General features: G+C 44.9%; 1 protein-coding gene across 1 annotated transcript in view; it reads right to left on the bottom strand.

Moving 5' to 3' along the window:
* Positions 1-21,441, bottom strand: part of ncor1 (nuclear receptor corepressor 1) — a 258,729-nt gene that overhangs the window by 128,161 nt on the left and 109,127 nt on the right. The window contains exons 15-18 of the mRNA XM_070857984.1: positions 15,552-15,614; positions 9,370-9,512; positions 8,161-8,293; positions 5,790-6,303 (exon numbers count right to left, since the gene is read on the bottom strand). Of these exons, the coding sequence (XP_070714085.1) occupies positions 5,790-6,303; positions 8,161-8,293; positions 9,370-9,512; positions 15,552-15,614 (853 nt within the window). The remainder of the gene's footprint in view (positions 1-5,789; positions 6,304-8,160; positions 8,294-9,369; positions 9,513-15,551; positions 15,615-21,441) is intronic.

Here is a 21,441-nt window from a genome sequence, read left to right as displayed (position 1 = left end):
CACTTGTGCAGGCGGGGGCTCCATGGATCTATTCTTGATTCCATACTCTTCCTCATCTACGTGCTGCGCCATGACATCATCGCGTGTAGGCACAGGGTCCACATACATCTGCCCCGCCACAAACTCGCCTCCCTTAACAATGACTACAACCCCCTTCCCATCCTGTTCAATCTTGGACTGAGCTCCAGACACCACATCCTTTCCATCACCAAGACTGTTCACTTCCACCACTGCACCATTGCCCATATCCATTAGTACCTCAATCACTTCACTGCTGATACATCGATACATCACAGTCGCCTTCAGACTTGACTACTGCAACACATCTCAAACTGGTCTCCCATCTTTCACCCACCATAAACAATAATTACTCCTAAATTCTGCTGCACACAAATCCTGCTCACCCATTCCCTCACTGGATGGCCATCCTGAATAATGTACACTGGGTGCCCATCCTTAATACATTCAATTTTGGAGCTTTGCCCTCGTCAATAAATCCCTTCATGATCTTTGCCCAAATTATCTCTGCAATCTTCTCTAGCCTCCTAAACGTTCCATTCCTCTGGCTCTGGCTCCGTGTACATCCACTCCTCTATCTGCCCAGCACTGGCAGTACAAGCTTCAGCCAGCTCAGCCTGACTCTCTGGAACTCCCTCCCTCCTTGATATCAGTGTGCATTCTGTTCATTAGAACAGATGGCAATCATTATCTCAGTAAGGTCGAAGTATTTCAAACTGATTCAGTGAGAACCACATTTCTGATCTCCAATCAAAACATCTTTTCTCTTTCAGATGCTGATGGACTTGCTTGTGTACTTTGTGCCGTTATTTCAGAATTAGAATCTTGCAGCATCTCATCACTATATCTAAAAGGACCAAAATCCTATAACTAAAATGTAAAAAAAAATTCTATGTCTGTGCACACTTCCTGTGTCAACTTTTCCTATTAGAAATTCATATACCCACAGTTATAAAGGAAACTGCAATGTAAACGTGTCATGCTGCAATTACACCCTACTGCCAGTGATGGCGCTGAAATGTCTGTTTTGCACCTCCTAACTCCTCAGCCTGTACTGCATAGAAACTAACTCCAACCAACTCTACTTCACTGCACTGCACACTGACCAAGCTTTCCTATTTAAATATAAATTGAGCACAATGGTCCAGAGTTTGTGGGAATTGAGCATTTGGCTGCAACTGGTGTAATTTAGACCCCAGTGGCCCCGATCCTTCAGTGGAGAATTTGCTGGAGAACTCACTGAAGACGCAGTGAGGATAGTGGCAGCTCGAAAGCCCCACAGCCAATGGCCAATGATAAATGTTTGTTATCAGTTCCGAGCAGTATTCATCTACCTTATATTCTAGTTTATAAAAACGCGCTTGACTTGTGAGTCTCATTTGGTGAAGTTATCACAAATCTGTTAATCAGGTTATTTATTTTGTTCTCTAAAGTTGTGGAAATATAATTCCTGGGTGTAATATGGGCAGCATGTGTGGCTGCAGGCACCTGTGTTAATTGAAGGCTTCTAAATTGTAATTGTATTCAGATGTTGGTGGGCAAATTTATTTCAAAGCACGCGTTCTGGGTTTTGCAGAGGAAATAAAATCACAATGCAAGGTTTGTAGGAAGTAATTATTTAACAATTCATTTCTCAGATATAACTGCCTATAAATTCACAGCAGCTACATGGTCTCAAATAGTTATCTTAACTCTTAAACGAGATCATTTTCACATTTATTCCCTCAACAAAATATATATTGATGCAGTATCTCACTGATGTGGAATTGAATGTATTTATTAATTAATTTCAAAAGAAACATGTATTTTGATCGATATTCTGTGTTAAAATTATCGATTGACACTGTTAAGGAACCAGAGAATGGATATTAACATTAAATGGCTTTCAAAAATTCAATTTCCATTTAACAGGAAACATTCCAGCCAGCTAATATGTCCAACAGCTAATTATTGTTGCAGTAGCTGAATAATTCGGCAATGCTCAGTAAAAAGCGATCAATGTCCCAGCTCCTGCTGGAGTGGGGCATCTCACGGCCTGCCCGCTAGACTTTTTCCTTCATCTTTCAGCTCTAAAAATGTTTGTGGCACAAATTGCTGGAAGTGCGAGCTGATAATGGCATGTAAAGTCAACAGGGCATCTGGGATCTTGGCGAACGACAGGGCCAACAGTCTCTCTCTTTCACTAAAGGATAGAGAAAGAAACAGAGGAATGGCGGAGAAGGAAATAGGGTGAATTCGCTTTTCTGATGAAGGGTCATCGACCTTAAATGATGACACCGTTTCTCTCTGCATGGATACTGCCTGACCTGCTGAGTATTTCTAGCATTTTCTGTTTTTATTTCAGATTTCCAGCATCCACAGTATTTCGCTTTTGAATTCGCGTCAAATTAGGTACAGGAAGAGAAATGAAGAGAGAGAAAGATTGGGTTAGGAGACAGAAGGAAAAAAAATTAACTTGTAACATTCTTGAAATCTCCAACATTGCAAATGTTAAACCCCTGTTCAAAAATGGGGAGGGGGATAAACCTAGAAATTACAGGACAGTCAGCCAAATGTTGGTGATGGAGAATCTTTGAGACATTAACAGAGGCAAAATTAATTGGCACTCAGAAAAATATGGGTTAATAAATGAAAGCCAGCACAGATTTGTTAAAGGCAAATTGTGACTAACCCGCTTTGAGTTATGTGATGGAGTAACATAGGAGGTTAATGGGGGCTGTGCAGTCGATGTTGTGGCCGCCACTAGTTACCGCCTGCCAGTCCGAAAATGACCAGTTTATTCCTCTCTGTTTTCTGTCCGCTAACCAATTCTCAATCCATGCTCATATATTATCCCTAATCCCACGAGCCTTAATTTTGTGTAATAACCTCTTGTGTGATACCTTATCGAATGCCTTCTGAAAATCCAAATGCACTACACATCCAATGGCTCCCCCTTATCTACCCTGGTAGTTACAACCTCAAAAAACTTTAAACGGATTTGTCAAACACGATTTCCCTTTCATAAATCTGTGTTGACTCTGCCCAATCATATTATGATTTTCAAGTGCCCTGTTACTATGTCCCTAATAATAGATTCAAGCATTTTCCCTACGACTGATGTCAGGCTAACTGGTTTATAAATTCCCTGTTTTCTCTCTCCCTCCTTTCTTGAATAGCGGGGTTATATTTGCTACCTTCCAATCCGTGGGGACCATTCTAGAATCTAGGGAATTCTGGGAGATCAAAACCAATGCATCCACTATCTCTGTAGCCACCTCTTTTAGAACCCTAGAATGTAGGCTGTCAGGTCCAGGGGATTTGTCGGCTTTTAGTCCTATTAATTTCTCCAGTACAATTTCTTTAAGTTCCTCATTCCCACTAGATCCTTGGTTCCCCATAATTTCTGGAATATTTTTTGTGCCTTCTTCACTGAAGACAGATACAAAGTATTTGTTTAATGTCTCTGCCATTTCCTTCCATTATAATTTCTCCTGTTTCTGCCTGTAGGGGATCCACGTTTACTTTCGCTAATTTCTTTCTTTTTATATACCTATAGAAGCTTTTACAATCTGTTTTTATGTCTCTTGCTAGTTTACTCTCATTTTATTTTTTCCCTCTATCAATTTCTTGGTCATCCTTTGCTGAATTCTAAAATCCTCTCAATCCTCAGGCTTACTGCTCTTGTTGGCAACATTATAAGCCTCTTCCTTTAATCTAATACTATCTTTAACTTCTGTTCGCCACGGTTGGAGCAATTTACCGTGGGGTTTATATTCCTTAAAGGCATTTGTTGCGAATTATGAATTGTTTGCCATTGCTTATATCTTTTAATCTGGTTTCCCAATCAACCTTACCCAACTTGCCCGTCATACCCACGTAGTTTGTTTTGTGAAGATTTAACACCCTAGTTTCGGATTTAACTAAATCACTCTCAAACACTATATAAAATTCTATCATATTATGAACACTGCTCCCCAGAGGCTCCATTACTATAAGGTTGTTAATTAACCCGGTCTCATTGCACAATAATAGATCTAAAATAGCCAGTTCCCTCGTTGGTTCCTCGACATAGTGATCTAGAAATTATCTTGAATGCATTCTGTGAACTCGTCCTCCACACTATTACTGCAAATTTGGTTTGCCCAGACTATATGAAAATGAAAGTCCCCCATGATTACTGTATTACCCTTGTTACATGCACCTCTAATTTCCTGATGTATACTGTGCCCGGCGATACAAATAGAAACTACTGCCACCAGTGATTCTGCCCCTTTCTGTTTATCAAGTCCACCCATAGTGATTCTACATCTTGATTGTCGATGTTAAGGTCCTTTCTCTCTTTATCCCATTGTTTATTACCAGGGCAACCCCCCACCCCCACCCTTTCCTAATAGAGTTAGACGAGGCTCGAGTGGATAAAGGAGGGTCTGGATATTATCTATATGGACTTTCAGAATGCATGTGATAAGGGTCAGTACAAGAAATTAAAACAAAATCGAGAGTGTATGGAATGGAGGTAACCTTGTGATATGCACTGGCAATTGGTTGGGAGGTAGGAGACAGAGAGTAGGGATTAAGGGAATGTAGTCTGATTGGCAGGGCGAGCATGCAAATGGTGTTCCCCAGGGATCTATATGGGGGCCCCAGCTTTTCACCATATAAATTAATGTCCGGAATGAAAGAATAGAATGGCACAGAAATTGCAGGATAGTAAGAGGCTTTTCGATCCGACTGGTCCGTACTGGTGTTTATGCTCCACACGAGCCTCCGCCTATCCTGCTTCATCTCATCAGCATATCCTTCTATTCCTTTCTCGCTCATGTGCTTATCTAGCTTGCTCTTAAATGCATCGATACTATTTGCCTCAACTACTCCTTATGGTAGCGAGTTCCACATTCCAACCACTTTCTGGGTGAAAAGTAACTAGTTTTGGATTCCCCACAAGTGGAAACATCTTCTCTACGTCTACCCTATCAAACCATGTCATAATGTGAAAGATCTCTATTAGAGTATCAAGGGATATGGACCAGAGGCAGATAAATGAAGTTCAAGTACAGATCAGCAATCATTTAATTGAATGGCAGAACAGGCTTCAGAGACTAAATGGCCAATCTCTGTTCCTATTAGACAAAGCTGCTGGTTTCAGTCAAATAATTTCAAAAGTTATTGGGCAATTATGAAGAGATATAAACTTGTTGCATATAAAATCCTCACAAAAGGATTTGAATTTTACTAACTAATCAGGAATACATCTCCACTGCAATAGGATGTGATGACCATGTGGCAGTAACTACCCAATGTGGCAAACAAGGGTTTATTGCTTACTGCTTATGACCGGGGTCACTTATTCACAGTGACTGATAAATTAAATTATGTTTTTATTACATGGGGTTCGATGATTTTTAGTGTTGATCTGGGGATCATATTCCGCAATTCATAGAATTATAGAATCGTAAACACGGGAGGCTATTTGTCACCAGCTCTGTGGAAGAACAACCCAGTCAGTCCCACTCCCCCGCTCTTTCCCTATATCCTTGCAATTTCCACCCCCTTCAAGTATTTATCCAATTCCCTTTTGAAAGCTCCTATTGAATCCGTATCCATATCCCTATCAGGTAGTGCATTCCAAATCCTAGCCACTCCTTGTATAAAAATGTTTTCCCTCATGTCATCTCTGGTTTTATTCCATCTATCAATTCCATCCAATTTTTCCATAAAAATGACAAATCAGTGGCCCTGCTCACGATGTAACTTCCTGTGCTATCATGTCACTTTACCGAAGGACCCACCTTTGCCTCTCGGGCTCGCCATCCTCTACCTCATCTGCACTGCAAGTTGCACTCGAATCATTGTCAGAGTGGGACTCCACCTGTGCTCCGTGCTGCGGCAGGTCCAGTGGCTCCGATCCTATTGTTTCCTGCAGCTTGGCTTTCTCAAACTCCTTGTCTTTGGCATCTACCTCCACTTTCACCTGCAGATTTTCTTCTGGCTTTATATCCACATCCACAGGTTCAGTTTTGGTCTTCATCAGGAGCTCAAACACAGGCCTTGCTTCAGCATCAGGGCCCCTCTGCCCCTCCATCGACTCCTCAAAGCCCAAGTTCATCTCCTGCTTGACCTGCAGTTCAGGTGAGGCAGTGGCTGGTGTTGCCGAGTCAGGCGATATACCTGGAACATTCTTGGCGGCAGGATTGAGCTCTTCTCCCGTTAACCTGTTGGCCTCTGTACTTTCCTTACTTGCCTTGCCCGTCTCCATAGGCGATGGTGAAGGTGCACTTTCAGTATCTGAGCTGTTCTCTGCTCCTGGGAATAAAGAATTCACATTCGTCTATAACAATTCAAGCCTTTGGGACAAGAAGAAAGTATTGAGGGATAAAAAGAAACGTCAGAAATGGTGCAAATCTGAACTAATAATGGAAAATAATGGGAATAAACACAGGTCAGTCAAAGACAAGTTAACCCTTCATCAGACAAAGGGCGCCACAAAACTTGCCTAAATGCTGACTGACTTGCACATTTCAATGTTCTCCATAGAATCATAGAAATTTATGGCACAGAAGGAGGCCATTCAGTCCATCATGTCTGCGCCGGTTGAAAAAGAGCTATCCAGTCTAATCCCACTTTCCAGCTCTTGGTCCGCAACCTTGCAGTTTAAGGCATGATGATGAGGGTTTCTGCCTCAACCACCCTTTCAGGAGTGAGTTCCAGACCCCACCACCCTCTGGGTGAAAAAAGTTCTTAACTCCCCTCTAATGCTTCTACCAATTACTTTAAACCTATGCCCCCTGGTTATTGACTTCTGTATGAAAGGAAATAGGTATTCCTTATCAAGGCCCCTCATAATTTTATACACCTCAATTAAGTCTCCTCTCAGCCTCCTCTGTTCCAAAGAAAATAATCCCAGCATATCCAATCTTTCCTCATAGCTAAAATTATCCAGTCCTAGCAACAGCTTCATGAATCTCCTCTGTACCCTCTCTAGTGCAATTAACAGCTTTCCTGTAATGTGGTGACGTAGTACTATCGCTGTGGCCTAAATAGTGTTTTATAAAGTTCTAGCATAATCCCTCTGCTCTTATATTCTATTCCTCAGCTAATAAAGGAAAGTATTCCGTATGTCCACTTCATCTACCTGTCCTGCAACGTTCAGAGATCCATGGACCCCTGTTCCTCTACATTTCTCAGAATCCTACAATTTAATGTGTATTCCCTTGCTTTGTTAGCCGTCCCCAGATGCATAACCTCACATTTCTCCCTAATCAATATGCTTTAAATTCTGCTTAAACAGATCAGTGAGTAATGGAAATCTCTGCAACATGAACACATGTTACAAGCTCAGCTGTTTGCCATTTGCTCGACATGACAGGCACATCTGGAAACTGAACATCTAATGATCATTCGCCACATTAAACCATGTATGTTGATATTGTAGGGTGATTTCCAGTTACTATGGGATGAAGCTGAGATAAAGGCCCATAAACTGAGTGGCAAGTCTGCCTTCAGCCCTTGGGGTTGAGGATGTCTCTAAAAATCAACCACTTTTAAACTTCAACATGTGCGCTTGATAATAGGAAGTTTAATACATTATACCCTTATATAAACAGTATGGCAGTTCACAAACCCCCTCTTGCTGGCTCACCTACAAAACACAAGCTCCCTCCAGGGCCTCCTTTTATAGTCAGAACAGATTCACTGAATACAGAATTCTGTTGGAAAGTATGTGGGGAGGTACATTATCGAAAGTTTAGACTGGACCTGGTGATTTGTAGGTCAATAAAATTGCACAGATTGTTTAATAAAACTCTTGTGCATCTGCACCTTGCGTAATTAAACCATCAACGTTTTTAACACAACAGCACCATAGGGACTCAGGAATACTCTGGTGCTGTTCCACAAAACAGATACTCATGGATCTGAATGTAGCTCTATTATGCAAATATTGGTGGAAGCAAAGTATAATTTGACAGATCATATGCCAGCAGGAGCCGAGTACAATCTTGCGGTGCAAATACTGGCAGGTTCTGAATATCTCCCTCAGGGTAGACACAAGCATGAGACACAATACTTTAGATATTTCTGATTCCTGGCCCCTCCGCCCCCCCACCACACGAGCAGGTACTGCCATGGCTCCAGTACATGGTGACCCAGACTCCTCTATACCTTCACTATCCTCTGGATTCTCCTCTTCATTGGACACTTCATTGTCCTCATCCTCTTGTGCAGACACAGTTGAAGCGATGCTTTCGCACTGAGACACGTCCCGATCTTCACGCGATCTCCGTGACATCTGTTGCTGAGGAGACACAGAAGAAGTGAGAAAACGACTGGGAATCTTTTAACTCTACATCCATTACCTCAATCGTTCCATGGAATGTGACAGCCATGTCAGGGGGAAGAATAGGAACATCGGAACAGCAGTAGGCCATTTAGACCCTTGAACCTGCTCCACCATTCAATGAGATCATGGCTGATCTGTGACCATCCACCTGCCCTGGTTCCATATCGCAAATTTTCAAATGTTCAGTAACTCTATCCTTATAGACTAGTAATTTCTCAAGAACAGATGTTAGGCTAACTGGTCTATATTTCCCTGGTTTCCCTTTCTCATCTTTCTTAAATAGTGGAGTGAATTTTCCAATCTAAAGGAACGATTCTCGAATCGAGAGAAGTTTGAAAGGTTATAGTTAGGGCATCTGCAACATTCTCACCTACTTCTTTTAAAACCCTGGGATGTAAACCATCTGGTCCTGGGAATTTGTCACCCTTTAGTGCCATTATTTTCTTCATTACTGTTATAACAACATAAGGAGGACAAATGTCAACTAAAGATATTGGGCAATAAGGAAAGTTTATAACCAGGAGCAGGAAAATAGGGCCATTAGGTGAGGTGGCCTTTATTCTGGGAAAATCTGTAAGAAACTAGATGGACTTGCCAAACATGAAGCAGGAGGATCTGAGCTGTACCACAACTTGAAAGGTGACTGGCTTCACTTGCACTGTGCTTGAGGTATGTGCACTGTGCAATTGGAGCATGGTAAACTGTATTTTCCAAAAATTGCTTTTGATCAGATTAGCCCATGAAAACTACTGATGTCTCAAAAATACTCCAGTGAGGAACGTTACAGTTTGGTACAATATAGGACAGCATCGTCACCGACAATATAGTCCCAATATTAAACTGAATTACTTTAAAATGGAGTCACTGTTGCTAAGCAGGTGAATGCAAGCCATTTTGCAGACACCAGAATCTCTCAAACAGTTAATTTGATGGTGATGTTTGAGAGAGGAATGTTGTCCCGGCCACTAAGAGAATTCTCTGCTCTTTGAGTAGTGCCAGGGAGGTGTGCGCGGGGGGAAAGGCTGACTCACCACTCGAAGTTTGTGCTGTTGAAGCAGCATATCCAGGTTGTGCCGCCGCTTGTAATTAAAATAGAAATTCTTGCACTGTGCTTCGCTCTTGGTGCCCACCATCTTGGCAATGGCTGCCCAGTTCCGCCCATGTTCTACCAGTCCTAAAATAAAGACATGGGGAAACAAGGTTAAAACACAATGAATTCTCAAATTCACCGTAAATCTGGAGCAGCTCCACTCGCACAACAAGAGATGGAATCTCTCGATTCGCTCCAACCGCCCAGGACATTGAGACTTGTGGCAAAGCTTGGCGATCGTCAATCCAAGACAGCCTCTCCTAGACTGCAGCCCACAATTAGTGTCAACATACAATCCCATTATATTTCAGGAACAAAGATATCCAATATCTTAATACAAAAGCAAAATACTGTGGATGCTGGAATCTGAAACAAAAACAGAAAATGCTAGATCTGACAAAATCTTAATGCTTGGCTCGATAATTTGATTTGAGTGACTGTATGGGCTAATTTTGTTTTGACTAAAGCCGGATGTGACTGATGAACAGAAAGCACCCGCTTGCGTTTGCACCATAATTCCTGGATTATGTGCCAAGAGTAATGGGGATAATCTTTGTTCAGTCTCTCAGTGTGTAAATGGGCTGACCATTCCTTTTCCTGAAGTTCTAATGTAAAGCACAATTAATTCAACCTGTATTTCTCCATTTAACTGACCAGCACATTGTTCTACATGACTTGGCTGTGTGATGCCATATAACTGTATAATGCATTAACTCTACATATATCTGCACAATGCTTGTTATGAGCAGACCAAACACTGGGCTGGACCAAGAAGAACTTGCATTTTTATAGCGCCTTTAGCGTAGTAAAACAAGACATTTCAAAGGAACGTTATCAAACTGAACAACATAACGAGACATTAAGACAGGTGACCAAAAGCTTGGTCAAAAATGTAGGTTTTAAGGAGCATCTTAAAAGAGAGCGAGGTAGAGGAGTTTCGGGAGGGAATTCCAGAGCTCTGAGCCTAGGCAGCTGAAGGCACGGCCACCAATGGTGCATTACAATCGAGGAGCTCAGAGGCCAGAATTGAAGGAGTGCAGAGATCTTGGAGGGTTGTAGGGCTGGAAGAGTTAGAGATAGGGCGGGGCAAGGCCATGGGGGGATTTGATGACAAGGATGAGAATTTTAAAATTAGTTTTCGAGTTCTGATGCGAGGTCATCGACCTGAAAGGTTAACTTTCTCTCCAGACAGGTGTTTCCCGACCTGCTGAGTATTTCCAGCATTTTCTGTTTTTACAACTTCTAACCATTTTTACAGCCTCAATATTATGCTGTAAACCTCAACAAAGGCAAGTTTAAAATGAGTTTACTGATTATATAATGCCTGAAGTTGAAGACGAACCCAGCTAACATACCACAAATGCACAAGTACACAAAAGCAAGATTATTTTGTTTTAGGAATACATATATGGAGTCCCTCAAGTGCCACTCAGATTTTCCTTCTCCCCATCAGGACAGCAGCAACCTCCTTGTCCTTCACCCCCCCGTCTCCTCACCCCACAGCCATTGTTAATGTATTCGTGGTGTATAGCACTGTGGTGGGAATTAATTGGGGACTCATATATATGGGAGTAGGCTGGGGAAGGGTTGCGAGCTTATCTTGGAGGTACACAGTATGTAATGTGTGTCTCTGTACATAAAGGCTTATAAGCGACTAAAGGCTAGGCTCCAGTCTTCTATCCGACACCAACTGGCTATCTGGCTTTGACACCCGTGTCCACACCCAGCTCTTCCCCCTCACTCCACGGCTGTAGTTGCCTCCAACATGCTCCTGTGCTGTTCTTCCCCCAAAGCCTGCAGCAAATCTCCCCTCTCCCCAGGATGGAAAGTGACTCCTCACCCCGGTGACTACATCGTACAGGAACCTTCCTCCCAGGCCACATCAGCCTCCTGCACTCCCCACCGCCCAACCGCCCCCCCACCACCCAGCAGCCTCCTTCCCCCCCCCGGCCCCACTCCCCAGCAGTCTCCTGCACTCCCCCCCCCCCACCACTCCGCAGCAGCCTCCTGCACTTCCCCCCCTCCACCCCCACCACTCCCCAGCAGCATCCTGCCTCCCCCTGCCCCCACTCCCCAGCAGCCTCCTGCCCCCCCCGCCCCCACTCCCCAGCAGCCTCCTGCCCCCCCCCCCACTCCCCAGCAGCCTCCTGCCCCCCTACCGCCCCCAGTCCCCAGCAGCCTCCTGCTCCCCCCCGGCCCCACTGCCCAGCAGCCTCCTGCCCCCCTACCGCCCCCAGTCCCCAGCAGCCTCCTGCTCCCCCCCGGCCCCACTGCCCAGCAGCCTTCTGCCCCCCCACCGCCCCCAGTCCCCAGCAGCCTCCTGCACCCCCCCCGGCCCCACTCCCCAGCAGCCTTCTGCTCCCCCCGCCCCCAGTCCCCAGCAGCCTCCTGCCCCCTCCGCCCCCAGCAGCCTCCTGCTCCTGCCCCCCCCCGCCCCCACTCCTCAGCAGCCTCCTGCCCCCTCCCTAGGTCACAGCAGCCTCCTCCCCCCCCCCCCCCACCCCCCCACACCCAGCAGCCTCCTGCACCCCTCCCCCCCTAGATCACAGCAACCTCCTCTACTTGTAGTGCACCACACAGTCACAAGATTTACGAGTGACAGTAAAACAGAAAAGTGTACTGGAAAGAAAACTAAAATGAAAGTCAATGCATGCCAGGACTGGCAGTATTTACAGGGTGAATGGAAAAAGACCGCCTGCACATGTAAAGGTGGGGAAAGTGAGCGGTGCAGGCCGAGTTCCATCTCTGTGCAGACGGCCGCTCATCAGCTCTGTGTGAACATAACCAGACACTGTGCAAACTGGGGAACAAATTTCAAAATCGTTCAAACTTTATTGGCATTTACAAACAGGAACTGAACTGATGAATTCTGTCCCAATTCTGCCGCTGTATACGGCACAAAAACTGAAAACAATTCAGAGAAAGTTAATGAGAGGTCAAACCACCAGTGAACTCAGAACTGGATCCGAGGTCATGAAACAACAGGGCGACTGCCAGCACGCCCTTTCCTGCTCACGCCAGGCACACTGCCAGAGGTTTGCAGCACACTTGACCTGCAACCAGGCTCCAGTTATTCAGTCAAAAAACATGATTTATTTTGAAAGTTGCACTCAGCATGTTGGAACATTGTGAATGGTTTTTGAAGATATCAGTGAGGTACCATGGAGTGATCCTTAGAAATGGGATGGGATGTGAAGACCATTTCTTCATCAACTACTAAACCCTACAGATTCACAACTCGCACCCAGAATCGCCTGCATATGTTGCTATCCAGACCTTTAAAACAACAGTTGCCCTCCTCCTCTTTCAGATCCGGATATAAAAGGGGTCAGAGGGTCCAGTAAGGAGGAGGAACTGAGGGAAATCCTTATTAGTTGGGAAATTGTGTTGGGGAAATTGATGGGATTGAAGGCCGATAAATCCCCAGTGCCTGATAGACTGCATCCCAGAGTACTTAAGGAGGTGGCCTTGGAAATAGCGGATGCATTGACAGTCATTTTCCAACATTCCATTGACTCTGGATCAGTTCCTATGGAGTGGAGGGTAGCCAATGTAACCCCACTTTTTAAAAAAGGAGGGAGAGAGAAAACAGGGAATTATAGACCGGTCAGCCTGACATCGGTAGTGGGTAAAATGATGGAATCAATTATTAAGGATGTCATAGCAGCGCATTTGGAAAGAGGTGACATGATAGGTCCAAGTCAGCATGGATTTGTGAAAGGGAAATCATGCTTGACAAATCTTCTGGAATTTTTTGAGGATGTTTCCAGTAGAGTGGACAAGGGAGAACCAGTTGATGTGGTATATTTGGACTTTCAGAAGGCTTTCGACAAGGTCCCACAAAAGAGATTAATGTGCAAAGTTAAAGCACATGGGATTGGGGGTAGTGTGCTGACATGGATTGAGAACTGGTTGTCAGACAGGAAGCAAAGAGTAGGAGTAAATGGGTACTTTTCAGAATGGCAGGCAGTGACTAGTGGGGTACCGCAAGGTTCTGTGCTGGGGCCCCAGCTGTTTACACTGTACATTAAGGATTTAGACGAGGGGATTAAATGTAGTATCTCCAAATTTGCGGATGACACTAAGTTGGGTGGCAGTGTGAGCTGCAAGGAGGATGCTATGAGGCTGCAGAGCGACTTGGATAGGTTAGGTGAGTGGGCAAATGCATGGCAGATGAAGTATAATGTGGATAAATGTGAGGTTATCCACTTTGGTGGTAAAAACAGAGAGACAGACTATTATCTGAATGGTGACAGATTAGGAAAAGGGGAGGTTAAACGAGACCTGGGTGTCATGGTACATCAGTCATTGAAGGTTGGCATGCAGGTACAGCAGGCGGTTAAGAAAGCAAATGGCATGTTGGTCTTCATAGCGAGGGGATTTGAGTACAGGGGCAGGGAGGTGTTGCTACAGCTGTACAGGGCCTTGGTGAGGCCACACCTGGAGTATTGTGTACAGTTTTGGTCTCCTAACCTGAGGAAGGACATTCTTGCTATCGAGGGAGTGCAGCGAAGGTTCACCAGACTGATTCCCGGGATGGCGGGACTGACCTATCAAGAAAGACTGGATCAACTGGGCTTGTATTCACTGGAGTTCAGAAGAATGAGAGGGGACCTCATAGAAACGTTTAAAATTCTGACGGGGTTAGACAGGTTAGATGCAGGAAGAATGTTCCCAATGTTGGGGAAGTCCAGAACCAGGGGACACAGTCTAAGGATAAGGGGTAAGCCATTTAGGACTGAGATGAGGAGAAACTTCTTCACCCAGAGAGTGGTGAACCTGTGGAATTCTCTACCACAGGAAGTTGTTGAGGCCAATTCACTAAATATATTCAAAAAGGAGTTAGATGAAGTCCTTACTACTCGGGGGATCAAGGGGTATGGCGAGAAAGCAGGAAAGGGGTACTGAAGTTGCATGTTCAGCCATGAACTCATTGAATGGCGGTGCAGGCTAGAAGGGCCGAATGGCCTACTCCTGCACCTATTTTCTATGTTTCTATGATCCACTCATTACCACAGATCACTCATGATATATTCAACACATCCCTGACTATTGCACTCGGTACTTCACGAAACCCACCCTCTCTACCACAGCAGTAACTGTGACCACTCTCCAGTAACTCTGTCAATCTATGCTGTCAATAGATTGACACACTGCGACAATAAACGGTTTATCTCATCTCTGCTGGCAGCAACAACTGGAAGCTCGAGCAACTTTTGAATGTCTTTACTTTCTTCTGGCCCTCTCTCTCTCTCCCAACCTCACTCCCTACCGCTTGCATCACCCCCTCTGACCTTGAACTTCTGTCCTCTGCAAAAGCTTCAATTGCATCCGTTGAATCTCCCACCTCAACAAAATATGATCAGTGCTCCTTCTGCCACCACTCCACCTACTGTTTTGACCAGGAGGCCCCTGTGAACCTGACCATTTCTCCCATCTTTTACGTCCACCTGAGAGAGCAGACAGGACCTTGGTTTAACATCTCATCCAAAAGACGGCACCTCCGATCGTGCTGCACTGAAGAGTTGGCTTAGATTAAATATTTAAAATCTGCAACCAGTCTCTCCATTATTTCGACAACACTCTTCGTAGCTGCCAGCTGAGGCAACTCAGTGAGATCGATGTAATTATGGCAACAAGCAAAGCCCCTCAATAGCATTCAGCTGTTTATTCACACACTTTTCACAACATAAAAAGCAGGTGTTATTAAACCCATATGAGTTATATAATCACTGAATGACACTTCATATAATGTAGCAACAGTGAGGCTTCTAATAGAAGGATATGTTGATGTGAGATAAAGAAGATAAGAGTGGGAGAAGGCTGGGTGTGGAGCATAAACAGCAGCATAGACCAGTTGGCCGAATGGCCTGATTCTGTGCTGTAAATTCTATGTAATACTAGGAACTAATAAAGCTTAAGTTAGTAAATTGCAAATAAATCATTTTATAAATGCATTTACAAATGAATCCAAGTGACTGGTGAGTCAACTGTGTTGGAGGAGAGCGGCTCTCGACAGGAAAGGCACGCGCAGCGATGCACTGCCAGGGGTTTGAAATCAACCGGGGTGCTGCCTTTGATTATCTGAACAAGGAGACGGAGAATTTTTTTTGACACACTAACCTTTTTTGGCCACTTCCATTTCTTCCTCAGTCCAACGGGAAGTCTCCACAGGCTCAGTCACAGCTGAAAGGTACAAGCAACAATGCGTTGAGAGAGAGAGAATCTCGGCCACCTACGCACCAGTACACTTATTGCAATCTATTCATCTGTTTACATTAGCCGGGCTGAAAGCCTTCCTTTAAAACTGATGGTGGTCTGTAAAGAACAGTCAACTCCAAACTTGGACAAATCTTATTTCCTGCTGTCTGAAGAAAGTTAAATAAAATCTTGAATTAGACAAGTGTCTGTTGAGCACCAAAGGCAGAATCCAGTTCACCGGCAGCATTTAAGTGAACTGCCTTAAAGGGACAGGAGGCACCTGAGAATACCACTAATCCTAACCCTAACCTTACCTTTTATCACTGTGTGACAATAAATCAAAGGTCACCCACCGTGCTGCAGAGCTCCATTAACCCATTCCCTCTGAACACAATCCTTGAGTCAGGTTATAGTCCAGCTGCCAGCTCCCAATCAGAAGATTGAGAGAAACATAGAAAATAGATGCAGGAGTAGGCCATTCGGCCCCTCGAGCCTGCACCGCCATTCAATAAGATCATGGCTGATCATTCACCTCAGTACCCCTTGATCTCTTTAGCCGCAAGGGCCATATCTAACTCCCTCTTGAATATATCCAATGAACTGGCATCAACAACTCTCTGCGACAGGGAATTCCACAGGTTAACAACTCTCTGAGTGAAGAAGTTTCTCCTCATCTCAGTCCTAAATGGCCTACCCCTTATCCTAAGACTATGTCCCCTGGTTCTGGACTTCCCCAACATCGGGAACATTCTTCCCGCATCTAACCTGTCCAGTCCCGTCAGAATCTTGTACGTTTCTATGAGATCCCCTCTCATCCTTCTAAACTCCAGTGAATAAAGGCCCAGTTGATCAAGTCTCTCCTCATATGTCAGTCCAACCATCCCTGAAATCAGTCTGGTGAACCTTCGCTGCATTCCCTCAATAGCAAGAACGTCCTTCCTCAGATTAGGAGACCAAAACGGAACACAATATTCCAGGTGAGGCCTCACCAAGGCCCTGTACAACTGCAGTAAGACCTCCCTGCTCCTATACTCAAATCCCCTAGCTATGAAGGACAACATACCATTTGCATTCTTCACCACCTACTGTACCTGCATGCCAACTTTCAATGACTGATGAACCATGACACCCAGGTCTTGTTGCACCTCCCCTTTTCCTAATCTGCCTCAATTCAGATAATATTCTGCCTTCGTGTTTGTGCCCCCAAAATGGATAACCCCACATTTATCCACATTATACTGCATCTGCCATGCATTTGCCCACTCACCTAACCTGTCCAAGTCATCCTGCAGCCTCTTAGCATCCTCCTCACAGCTCACACTGCCACCCAGTTTAGTGTCTCCTGCAAACTTGGAGACATTACACTCAATTCCTTCATCTAAATCGTTGATGTATATTGTAAAGAGCTGGGGTCCCAGCACTGAGCCTTGTGGCACTCCACTAGTCACTGCCTGCCATTCTGAAAAGGACCCGTTTATCCTAACACTCTACTTCCTGTCTGCCAACCAGTTCTCTATCACGTCAGTACATTACCCCCAATACCATGTGCTTTGATTTTGCACACCAATCTTTTGTGCGGGACCTTGTCAAAAGCCTTTTGAAAGTCCAAATACACCACATCCACTGGTTCTCCCTTGTCCACTCTGTTAGTTACATCCTCAAAAAATTCCAGACAATTCGTCAAGCATGATTTCCCTTTCATAAATCCATGCTGACTTGGACCGATCCTGTCACTGCTTTCCAAATCTGCTACTATTTCATCCTTAATAATTGATTCCAACATTTTCCCCACTACTGATGTCAGGCTAACCGATCTATAATTACCTGTTTTCTCTCTCCCTCCTTTTTGAAAAAGTGGTGTTACATTAGCTACCCTCCAGTCCATGGGAACTGATCCAGAGTTGATAGACTATTGGAAAATGATCGCCAATGCATTCACTATTTCTAGGGCCATTTCCTTAAGTACGCTGGGATGCAGACTATCAGGCCCTGGGGATTTATCGGCCTTCAATCCCATCAATTTCCCGAACACAATTTCTCGCCTAATAAGGATATCCTTCAGTTCCTCCTTCTCACTAGACCCACTGCCCCCTAGTATATTTGGAAGGTTATTTGTGTCTTCCTTCGTGAAGACAGAACCGAAGTATTTGTTCAATTGGTCTGCCATTTCTTTGTTCCCCATTATAAATTCACCTGAATCTGACTGCAAGGGACCTATGTTTGTCTTCACTAATCTTTTTCTCTTCAAGATTTAATATCCTCGTACATCGACATACTGGAGCAACGCTCAGTTATACAAACAGATTTTACTGATGTTTATAAATGTTTTTCTCATGTCTACAGGCGAAACCCCACACCGGGGCACAGGCTAAACCCCACACCGGGGCACAGGCTAAACCCCACACCGGGGCACAGGCGAAACCCCACACCGGGGCACAGGCGAAACCCCACACCGGGGCACAGGCGGAACCCCACACCGGGGCACAGGCGGAACCCATTGGCTGAGCATTACGTGTCGAGGCTGTTGCTGCAATGTTAGTGTGCTGCATATAGCAAGTTTCTGCACAGACAGAACATCAATCCCTCAGACTGAGTGCGACAGCAACAGCAAGCAAAACAGAGAATGCAAAAAATGAGTGTACATGACAAGAAAACAATACAGAAAAAAGGGTGCAAGAGGTGGTTAGTGAGAGTAAGTGCATATTAAAAACAGCAATTGACAGAGAGAGACAGAGAAAAGTGGAAGAACGAGTGGCCGGGGTGGGCGAGAGGAAAGAGATCAGGCGACAGAGTTCAGTTTCTCGCCCAAACTGTGCAATAGAACAGGCAGCTGCTTGAGAGAGGAGAGAATGGAGGGAGGGGAAGGGAGAAAGAGAGCTAGGATGGAGGGAGAGCGCAAAAGAGGGAACTAGAGAGAGAGAGAGAGAGAGAGAGAGAGAGAGGGAGAGAGAGGGAGAGAGAGAGAAAACAGAGGAGTAATAAGGAGAGGGAGAGAGAGAGAAGAGGGGATAGGAGAGGGGGAAAGAAAGGAAGAAAGGGAACCGGGAAAGGGAGAAGAGGAGGAGATAGAGGAGGGAGGGAGAAAAATAGATAACAAGAAGCTGGGAGAAAGAAGCAGAACCCATTGCATTAGAGAAACTGGAAGATAAGGAACTCTAAACTCTGTAAGATCGAGCAAGGTAGGTAACTGAGAACTCCAACTCCAGTCACAGATATTTCCCATTGATGAACTATTAAAAACTCAAATACATGAAACCATGCAATGTGTGACATCACGACTGATGAGTATCAGCTGTTCCACACGCGTGCAGTGCGCTTCACAACATCCCGAGCCAGGAAAGGACAATTGATCACATCCAGAGCCCTCGTACAATTTGTCTTCTGTGGATTTCAGTCCCACCGTAACTGGTTGATCTCTTACTTTCAGGAACACCAAGCTTCTTCCCTTCCCTCTCCCCTCTAGAAAACAATCTGTGCTGTTAATAATCCCGAATTCTGCTTCTGAACAGATACTGAGCAGTTCCTTTCGAAGATGAGAGCTGTCCCCTTAATTCTGGGAATCTAACTGGTCTGTGATTACCCGCTTTGCTCTTCAATTCTATATTTGATTACTGGAATTACATTTGCCATCCTTTTGTGTTTCTCTGATATTTACAGAGCTTTAAAAACTATCAGGCAAGACATCACTAATGCCCTTGAGGATCCCAGGATGCACATCAGGAGCATCCAAGCCGTTTCGACTTTGTGGGGCACTTAGGTGCGTAACATGAACTCTCGTGGGCCACGCAAGTTTAATCCATGCTCCCATTAATTTGCATATCTCTCAAGCTGCAGATACTAACCAGACAAATCAGTGAGGAAGAAATGCAAGTAAAAATAGAAGCTCGGCTTCACGGGTGGTTTGGCAGGAATCACAAGCCACGTGGCTGAATGGCCATCCCTTATGTGTCCCGTTGGCCCACGTGCAAATATCCCATGTAGCTAGTTAATCTTTCCAATTTCTGCATAACACACTCTTTATTAACTTGTGTGTGTACTTAGCCCGATTTACTGTGACTGCAGTTTGTTTACAGTCTTCCTTTGTGAAAACTGATGTGAAGAACCCATTCAGTCTATCTGTCATACCCCTATCATCTTTAATAGGTTTACCTGATTTTTCCTTTAATGAACCCATCTGTTTTTTTGACCTTCGTTAAACTATTAATAGCTGTCATTTTTTGTCTCTCTCTTAGCAACAGGAATAGGCCATTCAGCTCTCGAACTTGTTCCACCATCTATTAGATCATGGTTAATCTGCACCCCAATCCCAGTTCCCTGCCTTTGATCCATATCCTTTAACACCCTTACCAAACAAAAAGCCATCATTCTCAGTACTGAAAATGTATATTGTCCCAGCATCCACAGCTTTTGGGACAAGAGAACTCCAGATTTCCACTAACACTAACCCGAACATTTGTGTGAAAATCTGATTCCCGATTTCCCTCCTGAATGGCCTATCTCTAGTTTTCACATTATTCTGGGTTCTGGGTTACCCCACCAAAGGCAACGGTTTCCTTGTACAGGTGCGGCATCCAAAATCCGGAGTTCTGGGATCCGGACACCGGGTCGATCCATGGCGGGGTCATCCGGAAACCCGAAAATGTTCCGAAATCCGGACTCCCCGTCTAGGCCCAACCTCGGCCGGCTTCCCGACCGTCCCCCCACCCCCTGGCTTCCGTTATACTTCCTCAGCCCAGGCAAAGTCATAGAAACATAGAAACATAGAAAATAGGTGCAGGAGTAGGCCATTCGGCCCTTCTAGCCTGCACCGCCATTCAATGAGTTCATGGCTGAACATTCAACTTCAGTACCCCATTCCTGCTTTCTCGCCATACCCCTTGATCCCCCTAGCAGTAAGGACCTCATCTAACTCCTTTTTGAATATATTTAGTGAATTGGCCTCAACAACTTTCTGTGGTAGAGAATTCCACAGGTTCACCACTCTCTGGGTGAAGAAGTTCCTCCGCATCTCGGTCCTAAATGGCTTACCCCTTATCCTTAGACTGTGACCCCTGGTTCTGGACTTCCCCAACATTGGGAACATTCTTCCTGCATCTAACCTGTCTAACCCCGTCAGAATTTTATATGTTTCTATGAGGTCCCCTCTCATTCTTCTGAACTCCAGTGAATACAAGCCCAGTTGATCCAGTCTTTCTTGATAGGTCAGTCCCGCCATCCCGGGAATCAGTCTGGTGAACCTTCGCTGCACTCCCTCAATAGCAAGAATGTCCTTCCTCAGGTTAGGAGACCAAAACTGTACACAATACTCCAGGTGTGGCCTCACCAATGCCCTGTACAACTGTAGCAACACCTCCCTGCCCCTGTACTCAAATCCCCTTGCTATGAAGGCCAACATGCCATTTGCTTTCTTAACCGCCTGCTGCACCTGCATGCCAACCTTCAATGACTGATGTACCATGACACCCAGGTCTCTTTGCACCTCCCCTTTTCCTAATCTGTCACCATTCAGATAATAGTCTGTCTCTCTGTTTTTACCACCAAAGTGGATAACCTCACATTTATCCACATTATACTTCATCTGCCATGCATTTGCCCACTCACCTAACCTATCCAAGTCGCTCTGCAGCCTCACAGCATCCTCCTCGCAGCTCACACTGCCACCCAACTTAGTGTCATCCGCAAATTTGGAGATACTACATTTAATCCCCTCATCTAAATCATTAATGTACAATGTAAACAGCTGGGGCCCCAGCACAGAACCTTGCGGTACCCCACTAGTCACTGCCTGCCATTCTGAAAAGTACCCATTTAC

This window comes from Pristiophorus japonicus, chromosome 16, assembly GCF_044704955.1.
Source record: "Pristiophorus japonicus isolate sPriJap1 chromosome 16, sPriJap1.hap1, whole genome shotgun sequence".
NCBI classification, from domain to species: domain Eukaryota; kingdom Metazoa; phylum Chordata; class Chondrichthyes; family Pristiophoridae; genus Pristiophorus; species Pristiophorus japonicus.
The sequence above is the reverse complement of the archived record's forward strand: the minus strand, read 5'-3'. Positions and strand labels throughout refer to the sequence as shown.